This window comes from Cylas formicarius, unplaced genomic scaffold (assembly GCF_029955315.1).
Source record: "Cylas formicarius isolate icCylForm1 unplaced genomic scaffold, icCylForm1.1 PGA_scaffold_10__41_contigs__length_53128322, whole genome shotgun sequence".
Taxonomy (NCBI): Eukaryota; Metazoa; Arthropoda; class Insecta; order Coleoptera; family Brentidae; genus Cylas; species Cylas formicarius.
Window position 1 is genome coordinate 37,211,144 of NW_026844214.1, and position 26,681 is coordinate 37,237,824.

The 26,681-nt window shown below is 33.4% G+C and overlaps 2 protein-coding genes across 2 annotated transcripts in view; one reads left to right on the plus strand and one right to left on the minus strand.

Moving 5' to 3' along the window:
* The window catches only part of LOC132705532 (homeobox protein invected-like), a 72,280-nt gene extending 64,436 nt beyond the window's left edge, over positions 1-7,844 (minus strand). Inside the window, exons 1-2 of the mRNA XM_060676161.1 lie at positions 7,219-7,844; positions 5,265-5,698 (exon numbers count right to left, since the gene is read on the minus strand). Coding sequence (XP_060532144.1) covers positions 5,265-5,698; positions 7,219-7,697 — 913 coding nt within the window. The 5' untranslated portion in view covers positions 7,698-7,844. The remainder of the gene's footprint in view (positions 1-5,264; positions 5,699-7,218) is intronic.
* A 12,782-nt stretch (positions 7,845-20,626) lies between these two features.
* On the plus strand, positions 20,627-23,399 carry LOC132700299 (beta-1,3-galactosyltransferase 1-like). The gene is made up of 6 exons (XM_060667487.1): positions 20,627-20,766; positions 20,822-20,979; positions 21,218-21,474; positions 21,978-22,255; positions 22,888-23,036; positions 23,126-23,399. The coding sequence occupies exons 2-6, from the start codon at positions 20,892-20,894 to the stop codon at positions 23,392-23,394; spliced, it is 1,041 nt and encodes a 346-aa protein (XP_060523470.1). The 5' UTR covers positions 20,627-20,766; positions 20,822-20,891; the 3' UTR covers positions 23,395-23,399.
* The last annotated feature ends 3,282 nt before the right edge of the window (positions 23,400-26,681 follow it).

Genomic DNA, 26,681 nt, shown 5'->3' on the forward strand with positions numbered 1-26,681 from the left:
CTATTAAAATTTAAAATAATAACATAATCAGTAACTAAAGCGCAAATTGATTACGTGACTGCAACCGATCTAATAATTAATTTAAAACCAATTTATCCAACTCGATCGAAAAGGTGTCTCTAAAACAAAATTACGTGCATTTGTAAACCAATCGAACAATATTTTTTATTGAGATAAGTAACTAATTCATAAATTAATGTTTGTTGTATATAGGCGCAATGAAAGTTAACGGAATATCGAGCGGTTTGCTGTAATAAAACAAATATACAGGTGTTTAATTTGCATATTCAGTGCTCTTTTTAATAGGAGAGACCGATTTTTCGCTAAACGAACAGTAATTAAACATTAAAGATCTGAACGTTTGCTCTAAAACCAAATTGATTGTCGGTTTACAGTTAATATTTTTTTATTACTACGAATAACGAACTCGATTAGCATTTTCTTGCACTGCTATTATTATTTTTCTAACTTTCTAACAAATAAGCTACGATTTAAAATTCCTAACCTTCAAAAACTCAATAAGAGATTTTCCTGATGAATATCTGGGACACCCTATGTTAGCTTACAAGAACAGCTCACCGAAATATACAGTTACCTTGTTTGTACGAAAAGAAAAACGAATAAATGATTAATTTTCGATCTACCTATACTACGTATATGAAAAAATATGAAAAAAATAAAGAAAAACAATTCCTAACCTTTCAGTTTTACAATAGATACAAGAGATATATATTCCTGGTAACACTGCAAATTTACATTTAGCTCTTAAGTAAAATCTCTTATAGTCTGCATATATCCCGGTCCCAAGATATCGTTTATGTGATTTCTCCTTCTCAATTATTGTATCTTTATAACCATAACTAGAAGGCTGTGATTCTGTTGTTAGTTTCTTTCACATTTCTATTGCGATATAGAACGCATAGACAACTATAGCTTTTGTATTTAAGGTTTTCATATATTGTACAGGGTGTTCGTAATTTTCTGTGCTATATTGTAAAACGTCATAGGTGTCTCAAATATGTAGTCATCGACTTCAAATTTGGCAGGGAAGTAAAAGTCCGTAAGCACATCTAAACAGTTGAAATTGAGCGTAGTGAAATGTCACCAAATATATTTTTTTTTAAATTCAAAAATTTTCTTTGCTTAATTTGTCTTCCAGAAAATCATGATTTTCTCAAAAACTATTCAACCGATCGGCAAAATTTTAGAGCCAGAAAATGTGGGAGATCCGTACTGTAGGCATTTTTTTGATTATATACAGCGTTTTTCAATTGTGGACAAAAATCTAAAAGACCGTGAAAGTTGTACTATTTTTTGAATGAATTATTAACCGCAAATCAAAATTCGTAAAATATATGGCCAATCGGTTCAAACAGTGTTATAGGCCGTATCAAGAGTAACAATTTTTTTTACGGTTTTCGTCTATCACATACGCTGTTCGAGATATTTGAAAAAATCTATATGAAAATCGCTGATTCTCGCCCCCAACCTAGACCCGATGACGTCATTTACTATTACCACGTACTGCATGGTTTCAGAAAACCAATATTTTCTTGAAAACCACTTACTCCATTGAAAAAAAATCAAATACCAGGAAATACACAAAACCTTCCTGCAAAACTCGCATGGGAAGCCAAAAACCTCTCCAGTGTTCTTCGGCTTTTTAAAATACAGTTTGTAGCATGTGGCTGGCATTGTGAGGTTAGGCCGCACTCTATTACTTCAAATATTATGCAACAAATTTGATAAACTCCACTTTAGTCACGTGCAACGCAACGGAGCAAGTGTTTCACAAACGAGAAACTGAAGAAGTTTATTAATGTGTTGCTTACGTACTTTTTCTATGACCATTACTTTTTGGGTCTGTGATGTGACTGCCAGATTTGACAAGTTAAAATATCCGATCGCTGACAAAGTCAACTAAAGTATCGGAAATGTTCGGGGTGACTCGCGATCGTGAGACGTCTTATGGTAGGTACTTATTAGAGCATTAGAGCCATTACCACTAGGGGAAAGAATAAAACATCAAGAAAATTATTGGCAAGATTTTTGTTTTTACGGGGTCAAAATGGAAAACTACTGGTTGATATGGACAGCATTTATCTGAAAAATTTCGGAAGATTGTCGGCAGCAGACTATGCAATACCATAGTATGTCTTATGGGACCTAGAAATTGTAGAACAGATACCCAGTCCCGCAAAGCTATACCTGCCAGGATTGCTTAGCTATATTACCGTTGTTAGCGACATGAGACGCATATACAAATTTACGATATATTTTGTTTAATTTCTAAATAATAGAAATCATCAATCAATTAAAGGCAAGTATTTAATTCAGTATCTTTAAATTTTGCAAATTCCAGAAAATGCGTCGATTACAAAGCACTGGATATTGTTCATTAACTGAGGCTCGAACTGAAGGCACTTTTCTCTATTCCACTCCATTGCGTTCAAAATACCATAACAATGAAAACTCTGCGCGCTCGGTTTGTTTAGTTTGTTCGGAAAAGAATGCATGGGTTTCCACCATTCAAGTGACACTTTTTTTGAGCTTGGTCAATACATAATTGAATATTTTAGAGCATTGATTAAGAAAAAAAAACATGTATAATCCAAAAACTACTTTTAAAGGTTCACGTGAAAGTTTTTGCTAATTTGTTATTATAATCGACGTTCTATCATCTGTTATAAATTGCTTATAATATACAATGCGAACTATCCTCTATATCTAATATAATGATTAAAAAAACTATACTCCGAAATTTACGGAATTTGTGGCGTTGAGAAGCGCCAAAGCAAGCACAGAAAAATAAAAAATAAAATGGAAATAAATAAAAACCAAATTTATGTTGCACCTTTGTGCTATGAGTTGTAATTATAAATGATTAAGTGATTTATTAACAATATAATTACTGGTTTGCAAATTGAGATGTTGGGATAATATGCAAATTTGGAATAAATTATTGCCGTGGGTGGTACGGAGAAATGTTTTTACGACTGAAGCGGTTATTAGCAAGTCATATCGCGGACTTGCATTAAGTCGTTTTGGAACGGTTTCCCGAATGATTTAGAATAACCTTTAGCTTAAAACGTGTATACGTTTGCCATTTCAAATTCCCGTTAAAATGATTGGGTTTAGAAAAATTGAAGTTAAAAGAATATGTTTTTATGACTTCTCAGTAAAATGAGATACATCGTAAATGTGTGTTTAAAATTATTAGTAGAACGCTCTACACCGATTTTTCTTAATTATATCTGATAAGAAAATATAAAGGCTCAAAACACATCAATTCTCACGAACGTTTACATTGTAGATTTCGATGTTTTTCTTGAAAGGATAAGCTGCTAATCCTTAGTAGTGTGAACCCATAGGTTATTTTCAGAAGAAAAGTTCAATGACACGACAGAGTGCTAAAAATTTTATTAACAAATTCTTTGTTATTAATAATTTAACAACTTTTCAAGTCCTAAATATCTCTAGAACGGCTGGTCATTGCGGCCTAAGGCAAATATCCTTTTTTGCTTGCAAATTTTATATAAGTGCAACAAAGTCATCACTTTTAAAAGAGACCATGTAGGTGCACTCCTTTGCAAGTAGACAGAGCAAAAATTAATTCGAATTTAGTCTAATATTTGACGTGGTATTGCAAATTTGGATTGAGATATCAATATTACTTCATATAATATGCAGAAAAATATAAATAACTTGTAGCTCCAAAGTTACTAGTGTCTTATTCTGAAACTATTTTATCATTTCAGTAACAGTTAACAGTCAAAGTAATAACATTAATTTCAAAACTCCGCATAGAATTTGGCATTTACCAATTAGAACAAAATTAATTTGGCGCCTTCGCCTATATATCATGAAATTCTTGTGATAGAAGATCACCAAAAACGGACCATATTTTTTGTTGTTAAAAAATTTTTACTCGGTATCAACGGACAACAAAAAAGCAACAGCGTTAAAAAATAAAAAACAAACATGCCAAGTGATGGTAAGTGCCGACTGGCCGTCGTGTAGTTTCTTCGCCGCAAATTATAAACGCACGCAGACATCAATAACCGTATTGAATGTAAAGAGGCCCCGCCCATTGCAACACGTATAACTCATTATTGCACTTTGAGAGTCAAATCTTCGGTGCTGACAATGCTTCATCTTCATAATTCGAACAATTATTCAAATATTCAAAATAAAGATTTGCCTTTAAAGCCTGTTCAGTTGCGTCCTACACACATCATGTCTATTGAATATCGTCGTTCTTGTGACTGATGACTTTAAGGATATAAATACCGAATCAACCACATGGCACGCAATGTAGACAAAAATGTCTTCAGGCGTTTAAAGTCGCTGACGTACAATCCTCAGGAAAAATTTCAACGACTTCAAAGAGTCTACATCACTGACGCTAAATTCTCAGATTTTGATTGTCAGTTTCTGATGTCCAAGATTTCTACCGAAAGATTTCTTTGCTGAGTGACAGTTTAGAATAGTTTCGTAATCAAATCCATATAGTTATATAGACACCGTACTGTTTGTGGGTAACCTTCACGGCGATATTTCAAGAAAGCGCGAACTGGGATAATTTCCAAATATGTTGCGATAAAGAGTTCCGCAATTTTGATAGATTTAAAAACTCCATGAAGATGACAACACTAGTCATTTTGGATTGCAAGTATCGGTAAATTTTGTTGCGGTTGCGCACCAATTGTGATTAACGATATGAACAGGTATTTCTAAAGGCAAATTGCTAATATTACTTAATTATAGCATCATAAACAAAGAAATATAGTTTATTATGGTTGTGTAATTTGTGTTATTATTAAAAAATAAAGCGTCCAGTAATTATAAAAAACAACCCTGCTCCCGTAGAAAATAATGTGGCTGGGATAAAAGTGTTTCCATATATCCCATTTAGATAGATTTAAACCATTTTATAGCGATGTCTATTTAACAAGTGTGAACACAAATTACTTTTTCCAGATTGTTCATGCTACAAAACCCAATCTGATAGATGAAAACATCCCATAAAAGTTTTAAAGCGGAAATTTTGGTATATATAGATACCTACGCTAACAATTTAGCTACAATTATCGATCCTGAGTTTTATTAAACAAATTAAGTACAGAAGTAGGCATTTTCTTTTGGATATTTCTTCGCACATTGATATTAGTTGGCAACGTATGCGTTTAAGGGTGATCTGGATGTCTTCTTTAGATAAAATGCCATTGATATTAATAATCAAAAAATAATTCACAAAATCCTACCTGAACTCGGTCGATCTGAATATCTAGTGCAGTAAACCCAGGCCGGCCACAGCATCGGCTGCTTTCCAGCACCACCTTGGTCGTCGGAAGACGCCTTTTTATCGCTAGATACCCCCTCCCCTTTACTCAAATCTACGGGCCCAACTGAAGCGGGGCCATTTTTAACTCCGTCTAAACTTCTCCCCAATTCCAAGTCGACGCCGCTGTTACTGGAATCTGTAGAATGTTTTCTTGGAGGTGGTTTGGTTTTCCTTATGGTTATAGGGTCCGTTATCCGGCTCCTACCGAAGTCTGCTTTGAGGATGTTGTCGATCGAAAATTTAAGTGTGCCATTATTTGTGGACGCCGACGCTTCGTTAACGGGATGATTTTTCGACGACTCGCGACGCTGGGGGTGGTAATGGGGCGAGTAAAGGGGATCGTGGTGATGGTGTCTGAAATGACGCCGAATTAATGGCAAAATAAAGGAACAATGTCACGTGGATACGAAAATGCTTCGTTTCTGAGACACGTGTTAACTTTTTGGAAAAAAAAGTTTTAATTTTAATTTTTTAATTTAAAATGAATAGGCTGATTTATGAGATATAAACAATTTTCAAACCTCTTGACCGATTACATATTTGATGCCTACATAATTCACACCCTATATCTCGAAAATGTTCGGATGAACAGTATTCCGTAATTGATAGAGCGGGATCTTTACTAGAATTTTGTCACTTCAGCTCTAAATCAACCTGCTCAAATGATTCAAAAGAAATACGTGAAACGACTTTCTTTCTGACAATTAATTGACACAAACTTGCAAAAAAATAACATCATATTATTCACATCAGTTAAAATTCCAACAAAATCTTTACCTATTTTTGGATAACAAAATAACAACCGTTTACTGCCTTTTATTAAAACTTAAACCAACTAACCCAAAGGACACGAAAAATGTACCAAATTTAAGCGCAAATTCAAATTTAGATACTTGAACAATAATATCAAAAAAGGTTAAAGTATTCAAAAAAAAAAACACTAGGTATTTACTAACAGGATTGTGATATATCAACCAAAATGACACTTCTTACGCTGTGGTTGTACTAAAAACTAAATCAAGAAATACCATACCATATTATCTATCTTAGAACAAGTATATTAATATGAACATATGGAACATGGAAATGAAAGTCAAAGTCTTTCTTTAAATAAAACAATTACATAATATATATTCTCCGTTACCTTTTATCGAGGCATTGGTTTTATTAACAATTAATAAACTACCTGATAAAATGATTTAATTCTTTACTTACGGAGCAGTAAAACATTGGAAATAAAATCTCGTCTTTTTAGTGGCAATCTTGCCACAAAATAAATGAAAACTAGACATTATTCTGCGCTTTGCATTTTGTTACTTATTCTTGTTCTTTTTTATAAAATGTGCAAATTCTTATTTAAATTCCAGTAATTGCTCAATAAAAAACCTCAGTGTAATACATTTATGGCTTATTTTGATATACTGCAGAATCTTTGCACCACCTATACAATCTAATATACAATATTAATATTTTCTAATATTCCAGATTTTTCCTGACTTTCAGGTGCCATTTTCCAGGCAGATTTCGATAAACAAAATACAAAAAGAAGCATTATTCTTAAGGGATCACAGAAATCTTCAAATTTCATTAAAAATTAAGTTCTGAAAAATTTTAAGAGTGATCACTTTTTTGATTTATTCACAAACATAGTTAAAAACAACATCTGTTTAGAAACAGGATCTAAAATATGATCTTCATGTTATGTTATTGTAAACAAAAGACTGTATACTTTTTGTGAAAGTTTCTTTGAAAAATTCAAAGACTGTGTAGTTGTATAGTGTACTGTATAACTTCTTCCTAAAATTATTAAACCCTGACTTTTAATGTGGAGCTAACTTTCCATGTTGAATTTCTTCTTGAAACTTTTAACCTACCTTGGACTGTCTGGCGATTCAGGATCACTCACAGAACGCGGCGAACACAAATTCGAATTTTCACCCACAGTCCTGAACAAAAATCCCATCGGGGGAGGAGACTCGATACCAAACGATTTCGAACTACTACTGGGACTCAGTCTACTATTACTGTTCACTTTGGGACTAGATACGCGATTTTCCAAATTCAAGGTGCTGTTTGTGATTTGCGAAAGAGCGTTCAAGTGGTTCTCGATATTTTTAAACGACAACGTCGGAGTAGTCTCAGTACTGGCCTCATCTTGTGGAGGTTGATTTTCGTTCTCGTTTCCGACCGAAAGAACTGTTTCATCGCTACAACAGCTGGTGTCATCTATGTTTGGCGAATCTCTGTCAAAATTCTCACTAGACGAGTCCATAGAAACCGACCCATCCGTACTTCGTTGACTGAAACTATGGTGATGAGGTAACATGGCTAGATTACCTGTTAGGGCGGCCATTTTCACAGCCCTTAATGAAGCATATTAAAGAGGATTTATCAACCTGCCGTGCACAAACAAACACCACACCGTTCAGTTCATTATTGACAACAATATTTTTGGACGCGTTATCGATAACTAACATTTAATCGATCCTAACCGACCGGCTTTCCGTTGCACTCTGACTGTTCTGAAACGGCCTAAAGGCGGAGCTAGGGTTCCGGAGGCGCGGCAAAATAGGCGGAGCCGCGTTCAATGGCGAATCATTTTCCGTTTTAACGAGTTTTTTGTGGGATGCGGTTTTATTTATAGAACAAAGCATGAAAAAAGTGGTAGGAAAAGAATCTCCGAGAATATTACACCAAGTACGTATTACTTTGCCAGGTTGTTTACTGCATCGGTGATTTTTTTGATGTTATGTCTTGTTTGAATTAGGTTTTCGTCAGTCGAATTCAATTTTGGTAAATAGATGACGCGTCTATATACAGATATATTCCCACCTATGCGGCACGCGAGGAAACTTTTCATTGTCGCTTGTTTGTAGATTCTCGGTATTACATATTTACCATTAAAAAGTATAACTAAAATATTAAAACTAGTCTTTGGTTGATCGATTGTTTTTGCATTGAGAACGTAGCTTCGAGCATATAAAGTACTTACGAAGTGAACTGTATCGGTTCAGGATGATCAGATCCCGCATGAATATTTATAATATAAAGATAGATAACGTCGGGTCAGTTGTTGACACCTTCCTGCATTATTGCATTATTCACTATAACTATTAACATTGGTGTGGCTGAAGGGCTATTACAGTAGGTATCAGTGATTAAATTAATTTCTTTTTCTTAAAGATTTTTTTTATTGCTTACTATGTGTATTATATTGTTATATTTTGTAGTTATTGGTTTGCAGATAATTAATATACGAACAGTAATCCGCAGGACGTTTAATTGTGTCTCATCGGAGGTGTAGGATAGCAACAATTGGTGACGAGGATGGGATATTGGATTTTGTTTTTGATTGGATCCTGCAGAATTGTGGACGGCTATTTATTACGTAGATAAATAGTTCGTTTCTTTTTTGCCCTTAATGACAAATACCACTAGCAGGTAGCACATAGGTATTGTATTGAATTGTAATTAATAAACAAAATGAGCGAGCGTTGACAAGTCTAATGTTGCATCGCATTCAATTGTGATAGATGGGGATCCAAAGTGAACACCGTATGTCATACGGATAATCGAGAACAGTGCTCCTAGGGCAATAACCGCGCACTAGGAAAAACGATAAATGAACAATAGCAACCCACATTTTCCAATTCGTTTCGAACTTTCCAACTTGGGACCAATCTTACTGAGATCAAACAAAATTGTGATATGTTCGTATATATCAAGGAAAGTTTGGAGAGAGGGCAGAGTGAGCTCCTGGGATGGACTTGTCTGGTACACGGACGGGTCCAGAATGGGAGATCTGGCCGGAGCTGGAGCGTACTGCGAGACAACGGGATCGAGCTTGTCGGTCCCTCTGGGTCAGTACTGCACTGTGTTTCAGGCGGAAATTTTTGCTTTATTGATGGCGGCCAGAGAGGTGCTTCGGCTCAACCACGGAACCAGGAGAGTCTTCTTCTGCTCGGATAGTAGGGCTGCACTCATGGCGCTGAAGTCAGTGCGTACGCGCTCCTTATTGATAAAGGAGTGCAAAGGGGTACTGAGGTGGGTGGCTGAGAAGAGAAAGGTCACGTTGGTCTGGGTCCCGGGTCACACCGGTATCCGGGGCAATGAGGCAGCGGACGCCTTAGCCAGAGAGGGCTCCTCGCATAGGCATATAGGGCCAGAGCCCCGCTTGTGGATCGTCCCGTGTGTGAGGCGGGGAGCTCTCGAAGCCGGGGCGAGAGACCGGGCCGCGGGGGGCTGGAGAGTTGCTCCGGGAATGAGGCAGGCGAGGCTGATGATAGATGGGCCCTCCCTTCCTCGGACCAGGGAGCTGCTTAGACTGACCAGAAGGGAGTGTAGAGCACTAACAGGGACCTACACAGGACATTGCAGGCTTAGGAGGCATCTTTGCTTGCTAGGCATTGGAGACGACCCGGAGTGTAGGTGGTGCATGGAAGGGGAGGAGACCCCGTATCATCTGCTTACCGAGTGCCCTGCCTTGACATGGGCAAGACTGGGTGTCTTCGGAACGGCCCTGATCGATCCGGACTCAGTGTACGGTATTGGGCTAAAGGAGCTGCTGACCTTCTATAGGAGGGGCGGCATTCTGGACGCCCTCTAGAGCGGCCTGGGGGCACAACGGGTCTATCTGGTGGCCTAAGTGCTTGGACGCCCGCGAGGGCGCCCCCCTTTAATACCAATACCAATAATGTGTATTATATTGTTATATTTTGTAGTTATTGGTTTGCAGAGAATTAATATACGAACAGTAATCCGCAGGACGTTTAATTGTGTCTCATCGGAGGTGTAGGATAGCAACAATTGGCGACGAGGATGGGATATTGGATTTTGTTTTTGATTGGATCCTGCAGAATTGTGGACGGCTATTTATAGATAAATAGTTCGTTTCTTTTTTGCCCTTAATGACAAATACCGATAGCAGGTAGCACATAGGTATTGTATTGAATTGTGATTAATAAACAAAATGAGCGAGCGTTGACAAGTCTAATGTTGCATCGCATTCAATTGTGATAGATGGGGATCCAAAGTGAACACCGTATGTCATACGGATAATCGAGAACAGTGCTCCTAGGGCAATAACCGCGCACTAGGAGAAACAATAAATGAACAATAGCAACATACCGAGAAAAACCCACATTTTCCAATTCGTTTCGAACTTTCCAACTGGGGACCAATCTTACTGAGATCAAACAAGATTGTGATATGTTCATTCTTGCGGCTAAGAGTTTTAGAACTAGCACATGAAGGACATCCGGGAGCCAGCGTGAAGAAAAGGCAATTACGGTCGAAACTCTGATGGTCTCTTATCGGCAAGAATGGGGACACTTTCGCCGCCTTATTGGCCCCAAACTAATGGAAAGGTGGAGAATATGAATAAGTCGATTCTGAAGAGGCTCCAGATTTGTCAAAATAATAATAATTATTTTAAAGCGGAAACCCAAAAGTTTATAACGTTGTACAATCTAACTCCCCATGGGAACTTCAGAAGGATCCAGGAGAAGATTCCATCAATTACTGACATCATAGGAGAGCAGGTGGATAAGGAAGCTCAGGACACAGACGTCATAAATAATCAAAAAGGAAAAAGACGGGAAGACGAAAGTAGAAAACCAAAACCTTATGACATCCAAATTGGAGATAAGGTGGTAATACAAAATATGGCGAGACCCATGAGCTTTTGCACGCGGCACATGCCATGGAAATTATTCCACCGTATGACAAGGCGGACCAAAATCAATTGGACTGGTATTCCGCTGGATGTCGAGTGTTCCCCCCAGATCGAGACGAATCAACTGCAGCTCGACAACTGCACCGTTCGGCATGGCCCCTTCGCTCCAAGCCTCCGGAGGCAACGGAACGACCAATACGTTAGTGGTGTTTAGTCCGAAATACTCCAATCGAGTATACGGAAAGCATTACGACGTCGTCAGGCAGTCAGTCGTCAGTTTCGTTACCTACGGCTGCGAGCCACTTGGGACATTTTTGGGATATTACCAGGGCAATCGTTTATTAAAGCACTTGCTCCGGTCGTGCCAAATAAGCTCGTGACTCAAATGCCGTTTACACACACCTTCTGCATAATATAAAAAAATATATCTTCCAAAGCAACAAACTAAAGTAATATCTATCTTTCAAATTATTTTATATAAAAATGTAGGAATAAACTAAACTAAATTGGATTAATGCTTGGCTATATATCTTGGCTATAAAGTTTAAGTTTTAACTAGAATAATTCTTCAGCCACGACATCAGGAATAATATACGTATAGTGTGTAGTCCTTCACGGATGGAAGGTGGTATTCATCCGTTCATTGTTAGATCCTAGAGTAGGATCGATTGTCTGACGTTTCGCGAGAACTTCATCTGGCATCTAGCATAAATGTGCAGACTCGGGACACGTAAATACAAGTGACATGGACTTGCAGTTTCTGAAAATGCCAGCGAAATGTCAGGCAACCGATCCTGCGCTAGGATCAAATAACAACCGGATGAATACCCAATACAAATATATTAATTAGGTATATACGGGATACTTTCACGGTGAGCCCCAACCTTAGTTCACTTTATCAAATTCAGAATTTAAAAAATCTGCCTCCACGAGAAAATTTACAATTTCAGCAATTGAGGAAATCACCTTTTTACTTACTTACTTCAGAAAAAGATATTTCTTTGAATTTTCTTAAAATATTCCTGAAGCTCTATTACAAGTACCTGCGGTGAAGCTTTTGTTTTTTATTTTAATGAAATGAAAAAAAATATATTTTTAAAATAGAAAAACTTACGTAATCGAACCAATTTCTGACTGCCTTCCAAATTCCTAGCGAATCACTCGCCCAGAGCGATTTCGAGAGATGGTTAGCTTCAAATGAAGAAACAGAGTTACGGTACAGTTGTTATTCGATTGGAAATATAGGTTCTGGTATGTGTGCGAAGTTTTCTCAAATGAATCCACAACTTTTATGTTGAATCGTCTTTGATATTTTCTAAGGTAATTTTTTTAAAGTTTGGTCATATTAGATATATGTAAATTATATTCAGACACACTCAACTCTTTGATTATGTTGAAAATATGTCTCTATCACTATGCTCCCTTTACTCTAAGCATCTAACGTAGGTACGTCTATATGTACCGATTTAGGTCAATAATGAGCAATATTGAATAAATAAATAAATAATCTAATAGTGATATTTGGAACTCAGCTATACCTATATAGACAGAAACAAATCACCAATGAAAACCGCTTTGCTTATATTTTCTTAACTGACTCAATCATTCTTCTTATAAAAAATCTTAATAAAAAAATATGGAAAATTCTATGTTAAATATCACAAAATAAAACTTTTCTTACTTTGTCCCAACACACCGGAATAAACTTCAGTTCAGTAAAAATAAGTTATTAGTTGAACAACGACTACTGTAAACAAAATCATTCGAGCTTAATTGAAAAATAGCTGATACTTCTAGGCGCTTCAATTATTTTTTTCTCGCTTCGATTTTTTTTCTGTGTGATAAATAAATCAGGTTCATAAAAAAATAAAGTTTTCGCATTCTCTGTGCAGGGTTTTCAGTAGCTAAAAACTATTTACATAAAAGTTGGATATTTTTTCTCCATTATATTCTGAAAGTAATAATTAAAACAAATAAGCGCCGTGAATGTAAATACAATCAAGAACTTTATTTTTTTTTAATGGAACCTGTGTATTTTTACTTAAGATAAAAGTCCCTTTTGAACCGATTTCAAAAATATGTAGTTTGTCATTAGTTAGTTAGTTTATTATGCAAACATGGAATTTAGTAATCACCGTCACTATTGCCTTGGAAAACAAAACATTGTTTTGATGGTACCTTGACAGATATTAAAAAAGTCACGAAGACTAATTATAATTTCTAAAAGCGCTATTTATACCGACAAGCTATATATTTTCGAACTCGGGATACAAAGGACTCTCATCCCAAGTTAAAAAAAAAGTTGTTTTTTTCCTTAACAAATTTAACTTGTATTTTTTATGTAAAAATAAAGGAATTTATATTGTTATTGTTGATACTTGTTTGATTGAGGGAATATTTTTTTGAACCAAATAATTTCATTTTTATTTTTGCGCGCTACCGAGAGATTAACGCAAGTTCGAATTTTTCTTTATAAATATATTACATACCTACCCTGTCGAGTAAGATTATTAACCCATACGTGAACGCAATTAATCTCGAGAATCGAACCGAGAGTAGGTATATTATCTCCTTCGTGGCGGATCATCTCCATACACGTTTACGCGACACATTGTGTCATCATCCCGGGACGTTTTCGTGGAACCCATAAAATGATAGAAATTCCTCCGTACACACAAAGCTCTTTAATCGATTTCCAGAAATAGAAACCGTCGAAGTTCACAAAAACACTTGACGTTTCACAGTATTTTAATTAATGGAACGAAAATTGCGCGTTCGAATTACCCGAGAAAATGCAGTGAGATCGTTTCCATGAAGCAGTTTACCCGAGAAAATTATGACAGCTGAATTTTTTGCGTTCGCCGTTTTTCAAACTTGATCAATCAAGGAATACTTTTATGTCTTTAACTCTGCTGCTGAGTTGTCGGTTTTATATTTGCAAGATATTTTATTTTATTTATTTTCAGAACCATTTCATCAATACTTTTTATAGACTATTCTATAGAAGGTATATCATTGTTCAAGAAAATTTATTATTAAATAATTACTCCTTTATTAGGTAAAGTAATAACAATATATTTTTTCAAACCAAAGAAGTACATAGATGGACATTTTCACTCAAAAATAGCAGATTATTAAATTAATTAAATTAATCAAAAATTATTAGCCAAACCTGCTCATGTAATGTAATTATATATGTAATTATTCGGCTAATAATGCTGTTTTCATATTCACAACTCATTTCCTAGCCAGTTTATCAAGTGCTGGAAAAATTGGATAGAAATTCTAATAGTTCTGATGTCAACGAGGCTACAATTCAAAATCACTCATTTTCTTATTACTTCCATAAAAGTTTCTAAAGCAGTACGTACCCCTTTTGGACTTAAGCCAATGTATCTGATAATATTTTTCTATTCCCAGCTCTAAAATACCCAAAAATTATGTAGGGATCAAGTGGCGCCTTGAAAGTATCACTGTAAGATGTCGGTTTCCTTATGTTTTCGGTAGTATTTAGTCATAGTACATCACTCAGTGAATGTATTTGTGCTGTTTTGTAAACTCGTGACCAAAATAGGGTTTATCAAACCTGTTTCATAATATGATATTACATACTTACATAAACATACTTAACCTATCTGGACGATTCAAAAAATGTATTATGTTCCATTGGTGACATTCATTGATTTTGTTCCTCATTGTTTTTTTTTATTTTTTTTAAATTAAATATCATTTTAATGTCAACGGTTGTGATTGTGTTGCTTACTGTGGTGTTTTCTTAAATTCGTGTATCTATCTAAGAAATGAATCAATTTAAATAAAACATTTCATTTTGGTTAGTTGATTATGAATATTACATAATACGTCAAATTGGATTCATTTTGCGTTTCGTTTTTCTCTTTATGTTGCTACTGCATTACTAGTAATAAAAAATATAAACTAGCCTAGTATGCGTAGATACTATACTTTATAGATATACATTAATACTTGCGCATCCGGCAAAAACCTAAGTTGTCATAAAGAATTTATCAGATATTAAAAAAAAAGCCCATCATAAATGCTAAGCCATTGCCTACCCACAGCAAGCACTATGTCCAAAGTATCAAAAAGAATTTGCTATTGCTATTTAAATCCAGCTGCTCAATCAGGCTGAACCAACAGTCCCATAAATTTGAGTCATATCTGTTCTCTTCGGATACACACATTCTCAAACAAAATATAAATCTAACCCTCCAAACTAAACTAATAAAACGTTTCCTAATACAAAAATTATTGGGGGTCTCTAAACTACTTCTATCTATCCCCACTTGTTAACCTGACTCCACCTAAAATCTACCCCACTAACTTGGCGGGATTATTGCCCTGCCCATGCATTTCCCCTAAATTTCTCCCTCTATCTAGTTAAATCTGGCGTGAAAAGGCCCGATGACACATCAGAGCCACGCCCATATCAGTGGGTGTGGCTGTAAAACCAATCAGTGTGACTTCGTGTGTGGTCCAGCCGAACGATCTTTATTGTATTCTCGCCTCGTCAGTGTTGCCAATTTGGCGATTTGAAACGCGGTCTGTAGGAACTAATAAAGGGCTCATCTCGCACTGCGCGTTGGGAAAGGCCTAAATTATATCGAAACGGTTAATGTTACATTGGGTCGGATCGAGTATATTAATAAATTCGGGAATGACCATTTTCGTATAAAAAGCTAATATTTTCCATTTGAAATTTTTGTTGTTTTTTCTACTCCTTTCTGCAAAATACCCTAATTATACACAGATCTAGCGTACGGAAAGCTTGACTTTTCCAGGTGAGTTTCTTGTCCACGTAATCGAGCCCCTTCGGACATTTCCGGTATATCACGGCACGGGTTTGAGAGCAATCGGATGTTTTCGGAGAGTCATGTCATATATTCGTGTTGTTTTGCTACATTGCGCTCCGCTCGAGTCATATAGACTCGTGACTCAAATGCCGTTTATCGACATATTTGTTGCATAATATACTATTGTTAAAGATTCTTTTCTACTCCCGTCTGAATACCTAATTATGCACCGATCTAGCGTGAGGAAAGTGTCATCTAACCACTTCAGATTCGTTTCCTACGAATCCGAGTTTCTTCCGGGCTTCTGAGCAATCGGATGTTACTCATTTATTAAACAAAATTGCAAAATATACTATTGTTTACTATAGGTGAAAATAACCATAAATGAACCTGTTTTTAATTTAAAAAGTTTTTCATGACTTTTAATGATAATAGCTGCTTTTGAGTTTGAAAAATAGTCTAGATCATTAAAATATTTCGCGGACGAGTTAAAAAGAAACTTTTTTCTACAAACGTAAAAATATGTTGTGAATACCACTTAAAATTATTCTACAATCTGTCACAGGCTGAGTTTTATATAAAAAATAGTATGGAACTGACTTAATATAACAATCTATAAAAATAAAATTAAATATTACCTAATGTTTAGAAATAAATGATTTCTTGGGTTTTTACTTACAATGTGTAAATCATTGTAATTTTTTGAAGTTTGCAGAAAATAGTATATTATGCAACAAGTTTGATAAACCTCATTTGGGTCACGAGTGACTGAAAAAGTTTATCATACGTGTTGCGTATTATAAAATTTCTACTACCATTAGTTTTTGGGTAAAATTTTGCAAAACAGCACAAATACATTCATAAATGTGACATGACCATCAGAATTGACAAATTTCAAAATTCAAACCGTAATATCAGCCGTAACTAGCGAAACTGACTTTCTAAAGTGACATTTTCCTTGTTATTGCTTATCGTAATGTTATAGTTTTTGCTTATAAAGTGCAAGGAAGTGAAAATACTTTTAAATAGGGTTTATAATTATAAACGAACGGATCTCAATTAACTATATAATATTTATTGTATTTAACATTTCCACTACTACTTTTAGTAATTTCATTGACACCCTTTTTCTCTAAAATAGGGCTAGATAAGGGCTTTTTTGATTACTTTTCACTTTCACACACAAACGGTTTAATCAATCAAAATTTGTCATACATCCCAAAATCTTCCAAAAATACATCTTAATTTTTATAACTATCATCCTGTAATAAATAATTAAACCTTTAGACTTTAGTCTCTTGATTTTAAGAATTAAAATGAAAATAATAATAAAAAATTGTGTATCCTTTAATTAAGTTCATTTAAATGTATTAGTCGCCCTTATTATTGTATTTTATGTATTACTTTTTATCCAAGAAAAGAATTAAGTTAATTAGTAATAATAATAATAAAGATTGCGTTATGGCTTGTAAATATGTTTCAGTTTCTATTGTTCAAATCAGATAAAAGGTTTCTATGAATCTCACTCATTTAAAATATTTCAGAAATCTGCGCATCTGCCAATTTATCAACAACTTTTTCTTTGCCTTGGCTTTAAGTATGATCTGTCTCAAAGAATATTGTCTTTAGTTTTGACGGTCATTATCGGCCAACCAACAATAGAACATCTGACCCGTCAGTATTGTAGGACAGAGCATCAATTACATAGTTTTAAGGTATTTTAAAAATATAAACATTAAATATTATAATACGTTTACTTCATAAAATCACATCAGTACTAATACAATGACGCTAAATATATACAAAGTATCAATAATTACTTAACAGTACAGAGCGTCATTAATATTAATTACTCTTTGTTATTTTGTATGTAAGAAGCTACAATTTTATAAAATGTGCTGCACTTAATAATTCAATAGGCTGGTTTCTCTTAAAGCTTAGAACGCCACCGAGATGGGTCGATATGTGGTCGATATCTACCTGACTCTCGCCTGTTTTGCGCCTTACCTATAAATAAAATATTCGGTGTATGGTCTTATCCAGTAACAATATGAAGGTCGTAATTACATTCGGGGTAGGGTCCCAAACGCCAAGACAGACAGAGTATACTCATCGAATATATATCATTGAGTAACACCATCCAAAGAAAAGTTTTCATATTTTTTTTATAAATGAAAAGAAATTGATTGTAGGGAAACTCTCATTTACATTTTGTATGAATGTACAACTACAACAAAACGTGTGTGCCAATAATACTGAATACCGAATTAAATCTGAATTATCCGCTATAGAGCAACAGCAATACTACCTATTGGGTATACTTATATCTCAAAATAGGAAGACTTATTCAATGCATGTCATGATAAATGTTAATCGATAGAAAGATACAGGGGATTGAATTAAATTTCAATAATTTCAAATAAAATATAGGTATCATTCTGCGTAGGCATAACCACTGTACATCTTTAAAAAATTGACTTGCAGACAAAGGTGTGACCGAATTTTTCAAATATACTTTAAAAAACGGTGCTAAGTAGGTAGGTAAATGGTATCATACTTCATTCTTAGCAGGTACGAACGATGCCTAGAAGCGTAACACGTACACGAAATTTACATTTCCCTGTGATTAATTAACGTTTAACCCTCTTAACATATTTTTTAACTTGGCACCCTCTTGTCTCGTTAATTTCCCAGCAAAAGAATGCCCAATTAAAAGAAACTTTTTAATTATTCTCGCCAGTTAGTTGCTCCAGAGTTTTATTTTATTTTATTGGCTGTTTAATTTGCGAATCCCCTTCTTAAAGAATTTTTACGCGATTTTATATGATTGGGGATTCGTGTTAAGGAGGGGAAGAGCAACCAAATAAAGGTTGTGATCGTCAGATCTTTCGACCGTTATATAGGTATCATATTCCATATTTGTTCAGAAATAAACAAAAGTAAATAAACTATAACAGGTTACCAGCAGAAATTCTACTTTAACAGATAAGCCGAAAATTCTTATAGTTAATACAAAAATTCTAAACAGCAGAATAAAATTAAACAAAATATAATAAATAGTAATAAGATAAAACAAATAAATGGAAAATGAAATTTGTAAATTCTCAACACAAAAAAATAAACTTTGTCAATTCTGAAAATGATAGAAAATAAATAAATATGCCTCCATTTGGTCAAAATTGGCGTAATAGGCCCTGCCATCAGACATAATGGTGCTAGGTAAATGAATATATGTTACAAAAAAAGATAATGAGAAACAATACAATTTACTAAAACTTAAACTTCGACTCTGTTAAAGTAAGCAGTAAATCAAATGCTAATCGACATGCTGAAAATAAATGTTAGTTTAACGAACATTTCACATTTAACGAACGATTAGTAACAACATCCTGTGCTCTTTAAAAGGGCATTTCCCGGTTGCAAATACACCGTCCACTATTTTTAAGTCATTGAATTATTAGAAAGTGGAAACGGCATCATTAAATATGGAAAACTTTATAAAAGATTAGGCATTCAAAATAGCATGTTAAATAAAGTTTTAAAATTTAAAATAACCGAATCATCTAAAATTGTATTGGGATCAACATTTTAATTGTGTTACACGACCCCTTATAGATTTTTGTTTAAACTGAATATGTACGAAATACACACAAGTATAATGAACGGTCACAAGGAACACGATCACAGAAAAAATAATTTAGTATTTGGCACCAAGAGATGAAAAATTGCAATTAAAAATACTATGCTTGCGATTTGCGTTAATTCTGTCCTTTGCTTAGCTGAGCGCTCTGGTTATTATCATTTGTTCTGTGCCAAGCGGCTATCACGTATAGTTGTCTAGTAACTATACGGGCTATGACAATCACAGTATACTGATAAATATAGTATGGTTACAGCATCTTTCCAGTGCATTTCTAATAAAAAAAAGGAACATCGGGCGACATCGCTTTGCAATCGAGGAGCCACGATGAATCAAAAGTCCCCTTGACTTTTTCAGCAGCTTTTGCGCTGTGCGATGCTCATTTCGCGTTGTGCTGAGTTTTTGCGATTTTTCTAGAAAGATTTGTTGTGTGTGTTAATAGTTTTGCGATTTTTAATTTGACATTACATATTTTGAGTTTGTGATTCCAGCTGGGAAAAGTGAGTTAAAAAACTTAATAACTTTTCACGTTTGGTCTGTGATTTGTAAAAAGTAATTTTATATATTCCCATTTGTTGTAGGCATGACATGAAGTTTTGACAGTTTTCAATATCCAATAAAATTACAAGCTCTAAAATTTTTTGCTATCATAGTTCTTCGCGCAATTTCTATTTGTTAATTTTATTATTATTTATTTGTTTAATTTATTTAAAGTCGATATTTCTTTGTACATTTCTTTGTGTAAAATATTAAATGGCTGAATAAGTAGGACATCTAGTAAGTCTTCTTTATCCGATTAAAATCATCACTAGGGAGAAGTTGCATTCTACGTTTTGTTTGTAGGAATATATTACACGCTTATCGTAGAATAAAAAAATATATATTTTGCTTCTTACAATGACATGAAAGACATTTTTGTTTTCTACATGCACGTGATAATCACAAACAAGTAAAATGTAAACTTGCAACTTTCCTAATATAAAGTGCTTTTGTATTTAATTTTGAAACCAAATTCGCTAAACTTGCTCATTTGATAAAGAAGAAATCTGTCGAATTATTTTACCAGCATTTTAAAATGATAAACGGGACAAACATAAGATGTCACTCTTTCAATATTATTCGAGGCGATTAGACCGTTTCCATTTTAGTCTATGACCTGTGATCACAATATAACCAATAAATCAAAATTTAAACCATTTTCCGCTTTAAAGATACATTATTTGTCCGTTATAATGACCAATATAATATTTGCTTATGATAATGACATTTGAAGAAGCTATCATGATTGAATTGAAAGGTTATACCTTAGAAAGGTTTTGAGGTAACGTTAAGTAACCGAATTTTAATTACAGCTATGAGATTTACATTTAAAATATAATTCAAACTTGTACTAGAAGTTTCACGACTAACACGACTCAGCAAATGAAGTCCCTACCGAGAGCATTATTTGTGCTGTCCATATTTTTGTTCCTTTTTCTTATTTTGCTAATTATTCAAGATTCTGGGGAAGGTAAGTTCCATTACATAACAAGTTTAGAAGTATTGCCTTGGATAATGCCTATGTTGTATATGTGTTGTTCAATATTTTGATTAAAAATGTTGCTTGTTTGATTTTCAAGTGAAAAAAGTTTATGGGATTTTGTAAACTTTTAGGAAATAAGAATTTTTTTTGGTTACATAGGCTTTAATATTTTACTCCCTATTTAATTAAGGAGAAAAAGTATTGATTAAGTTGGTTTTTATTATAGCGGATGTCACTGGGTGGGAATTCAACAAGAGTCGAAACCTTAATCACTACATTAAAAAAAACAAGTTAACCCCTATAATTTTCCCAGAAAAGTTCTGTGATCGACCTTCATTGTTGGTGATAATGATCACCACTTCGCCAAATAGAACAGAGACGAGGACTGCAATAAGGGAGACCTGGGGCAAAGATAAGAAGATTCTGGGTTATGATATATCACTATATTTTTTATTGGGAAAGACATCTGACGCAAATACTCAGGTAATGCAGGATGCTCTCGAAAGTTTGTAGGCACAATAGGAATGCTTCTTTTTTGTCTTAAAATATAATAAACATTGTCACTTAACAGTAAACATAGCAGCAACATAAAAAACTGTGAGCAAGTAGGATAAGAGGGTAGAGAATGTAATTGTTGAAAATTTTCAAATTGGCTAAGTGTATACTTGTAGTCATTTAATTTGGAAAACATAGTGAATTATGACATTTTTCTAATTTTTTTTTAAACATTATTACAATATTTAGATTATTTTTGTTGGGATAAATGTTTGGTCTTGCCTTATCTGTCGAATATGAGTAATTCCAAGTATGAAATAGCCCTCTATATTAAGGACATGGTGTTTGTAAAAATTCGGCAGCTGACTGATTTTTAACAAAACTTCCTCTTCTTTATAAATGGCAAGCAATTCATGTAAGGAGTATTTATATTGAAAAAATATTTTGATTACAATCAATAATGAAGCAATTTAATGTATTGTAATTTTTAGTTATTTGTGGACTACGAAAGCCAGAATTATAAAGACATAATCCAGGAAGATTTTGAAGATACATATAACAATCTTACTATTAAATCAGCAATAATGTTAAAAATATTTAATGCAAAGTGTTCGCGCAACTCTCAATACCTTTTAAAGATAGATGATGATATGTATTTGAGTCTGCCGAAACTAGTGAATCAATTAGTCAATAGAAACACTTCTGGCAGTTTGCTCATGGGTGGTGTAATTTGTGGTGCCAGGCCAATAAGAGACCATCATGATAAGTGGTAAGATGAAATTTATTAATGGTTTAATTTAGATATTCAATATTATTTTGAGATTTGTTTCATATTTATAAGTATTTAAATTGGGAGAAATAGTGTATGGACTATAAAGCAAGCTTAACTCACCATTAAAACTTTGCACAATTTCATAGTAAATCTTCTCTAAAAAAATTATATCCTACTATTTTGGAACTGTAACTGTTTATAATATTTTGCATAATTTGAGAAACAATAAATATTTGGAACATCCAATTTTATACAAAGTAACTGTAACTAGAAGTTTTAAATAAAGTTTTAATAATAAAAGTTTTCAATTTGGCATTTTTTAACCTCTAACCAAGAAAGTTATGTAAATGAAATTATAAAGGATATATGGGAAAGTTTGTTGCAATTTTGACCAAATGGTCAACGGTGTGGCGTGTACATAGCAGAGCACCAAAAAAAATTGTAGATGTGACTAGATAGAAAATATATCTAAAAAAATTATAATTCTTAATTTTTAAAATTAATTCAAAGGTTTGGGTGCAAACTGACTGTGAAGTTGTGCCAAATTTTATGATTTTGCAGTTTAGAGTACAACAAATATAGTTTTAAAAAGTTTGTCTGGTTAACAGGAATTATAAATGACCTTGTAGGTATGCACCCACCTATTTGTATCCAGGCCCTGTTTATCCAAAATATATATCAGGAACAAGCTACTTAATGTCCTCAGATGTTGCGGAAAAGATTTTTAGAACAGCGTTAGAAACCCCTATATTTCATTTAGAAGATGTTTATTTTACAGGTATGCTAAAGCTTGTTCTGCTTGACACAAATAATTTTCGACAATAACAGCCGTTTTTTTTAACATCTGGAAACTTGATATTGTTTTAGGAATTTGCTCAAAGATAGCTGCTATTGAATTAACGCACAACCCATTATTCACTTACCGTTGGTTAGGAAGAAATTATTGCCTTTTTAGGCAATTAATTACTGTTCATTACTTGTCACCTAATCAAATACGTGGCGTTCATAATGCATCAATAGATCCAACGATTGCTGCTGGCTGCGAAGTTGAAAAGGAAACATTCAAGGTGCACAGATGGATGATGGATAATGTCCTTACGATTAATAAAACGCATCGTCGAAGAACATGTTCATAATGTTGCTAATACAAGTACAAAAAACAACATGCCCTTTGCGGATATAGTATTAGATTGCGTGGTTCAAAAGGTATTTTATCTTCCTTACATGATTTTCATTAGTGAATTGGGTACTGCAGATATCGTGATAAATTGAAACTATTTTTTTAGTTTAGTTAGTGGTGTAATTCAGAGTAATTAGTCGGTTGTGATTATATGATATTCATTAGTTCCTTATAAATCCAGAGGTTGAATCTAAGTTTTTGGTACTGGTTGCTATAGTTCTAAGGGAAAAATTCTGAAGGTAATTTACTCAACCATTAATGGTAGCGTAATTTTTCTTAAGTTTATAATGAGTAGTAATCTACATAGAATCTAACAAAGTAACGAAAGTATTTTATCACATCTTAGTTAAAAAAACAGATTCTCTTTGATGGTTTATTTCTTTTTAGCTGATTTTTCTAAAGGTTTGTTCCATTTCCACCTTTGGTTATAACTATATTAGATTGTATAGGGGTCGTAAATACAGACAGCTATAATATTTTCATACAGCGCGCATGACCCGGAATATATAGAAAAAATGCCACATTCAAACTGAAAACTGTTGAATTGACCAACTGGTAACGGCATAATTGTTGATTACTGCAATAGATCTTATTGATTGAATGCTCCCTCTCAACACTTTTGGATAGGCATAGGCAAGGCTAGGAAATCTAGTTAAAGCACATGCCCTTTTATCACGCGACTCTCCAGATATATCAACTATAATGTTTCAACTTGATTTCCTGTAGATAAATTATGCACACAGATAAATGAATAATGAAACTAAATTTTCTGGCTTTTTGTATCGCAAATAAAAACCAGTCAAAAAATGGTTTTACATTTAATAGAATATTTTGGAAATTGGAAAATTCACCAGTTCAGATGTAGATGATACGCTACTATCTGTGAATTGGTTATTAATGACACCTATCTATGTTTGTATTTACACAATTTTCTGATTTGATTTATATAATTAGTGACTGTTGGGCCCTCATAGTAAGAGTGCATGTGATTATGTCTTGATTTATTGAAAAAAAAAAGAAAACACTAAACAAGGAAATTGTAGATATGCGGAACTGAAAATATCTGCAACAAAAAGCATAGGTCATGTTTTTTCCCTATGTTTACTGCCTTAGTTTTTAGTTTTGCCATTTCCATTTAAAAACTTTAAGCTCTCTTCAGAAGAAAACAACTTGTTTTCGCCATTTCGAGGTGATTGAAGGAAATAAAGTTATGTGTGACTGTTTGCACGGTAAAGTTCATTTAATTTATAGTCGCAGTTAATTTGAATTTCTTTTGCACCTTTTATTTTTCTCCAACTTAAATTTCTTATAAAGACGCATAACCTTCTATGTACTTATTATTTAATTTATAATGTTTTTGAGTTTTGATTGGATTTTACTTGTTTACGTTTTAGCTTAATTTTTGTTTTTATTAAACGGTAAGACTGATAAAAGACGACGTTTAGCTTCTCTGAATATGCATAGCTATGTGCATATTATAAAGACTCACTTGCTTAAAAATGAATAAACGGAATAAATAACAACCAAAGAGAAGCTTAAACGTGAAAAATTTTTGGGAGACGTTTCCAAACTGCCTACTTCAAAATTGGTTTTAATCCTATAATTTATAATCGAAATCTAGGGGCAAATATGTAACATGTGTAGAAATCTCACTTTTATTTTAGTTTACTGTTATTATTTAGATTGTAGTATTTTTGTTTTTCATTTTCTTACAATTTAAACGTTTCAAGACCATGAATGCTTTCAGGCCTTTTTATTTCATACAAGAACATTTTGCTTTAGTGACTTTATAACTGTTTATGGTTACATAATAGGCCTAGCTTATTTGTTATATACATGTTTTATAGCTTACTATATGTTGATATGTTAGTATTATGATGTTAATTACTTCAACTACCTATCGTCATTCGGTAATGGCCATTAAACAAACTTATATAGAATTAAATAGATTGAAACAATTGAAATTAAAAAAATAAATAAATACTCAGCAGCAAAATTTTTGGATTTTAGGATATATTTATTATATTGTTTAAATATTACTTTAAACTACAATTTTTTACGTATTGCTGTTTTAAATTCTGTATTGCCAGTAGTTTATAATTAGACAATTTTTGTCTTTATGCCTCTTTTAATTATTTGTGATAAATGTTGAATGGCACTTTCACTCCGCTTTAGCTCGATTCTTGAAATTAACTGATTTCAGGTACCTAAAGTAATAATGCAAAAAACTATACCCATATTACGGATGTACTTCAATACATTTTGGAAAATCGCTTTGTTCACGTAATTTCGAATAAATCGGATAAATTTCCAAAATTAATTTCATTATTATTTTTTGCAACGTGAAAAATAAAAACACACTATTAGCGATACATTATATCAAGGGCAAATCTTTGCATTTTTTAAACCTCTGAATAATATAATTTTGACGATTTAGCATTTGGCGCTGAATTATTGTCCAATTTTCTCTTTTGAAGTACTGTGTATTGCAGGTATGTGTTTTGTGCCAAAGTATGTAAAATTAAAATATTAAACAATTTTGGTAACGAATTATGTATATTGTTTATCAGTAGATAGGTTTAAAGATTGAAAAGTAACCAACTCGTTTTTTATAAAACCTTGCGCTTAGGTATGTGGTTAATATCCGATATATATTCAAAATATATTCGAACGGGGGTTTATTTAGGGTGTATTCAATATTATGCATGTTATGCATGATTCTTTGGTTTAATTTCACAGACTTTCTGATCATATTCTCTGACATAGTGCTTACAGCTACAGATTAGATAAAAGAAACTGTTATAGATTTAAAAATATTTTTGCAAAGGTATTACACATTAATTATAAATTACATCTTTTTACCAATCCAATTAATGCTCTGTCTAGAACATGATACTTTGTAACTTAAAGTTAAGATTTTGTTGCGTCAATATATTGGAATCTAGAGTGCCTTAAATAGTTTAAGCAAAAATGATTGACATTGTTTGTGTACCGAGGAATGGACAAGAAAATATATAACGGTTTTGTATGTGGCTTTTTTGAATTTTTAATTAAAGAAAATTGTTAAATAAATTTTGTTATTGAAATTAATTTTTTAATATTATTTCACCCTGCCTCCATTTGAGATGCAAAATATTTAAACCACATAATTTAATTTCAATTTACAAAATATTTTACACAACCATCAATTAATTTATTTAAGACTAAATTATGATACTAAAATTATCTAAAAATATGGCTTTA

Bases quoted from the DNA above. Each gene is read 5' to 3' on its own strand.
- LOC132700299 (XM_060667487.1), top strand. From the start codon at position 20,892: ATGAAGTCCCTACCGAGAGCATTATTTGTGCTGTCCATATTTTTGTTC. The intron at 22,256-22,887 runs GTAAGATGAAAT...ATGACCTTGTAG, and splicing joins AGAGACCATCATGATAAGTG to GTATGCACCCACCTATTTGT. The intron at 23,037-23,125 runs GTATGCTAAAGC...ATATTGTTTTAG, and splicing joins AGAAGATGTTTATTTTACAG to GAATTTGCTCAAAGATAGCT.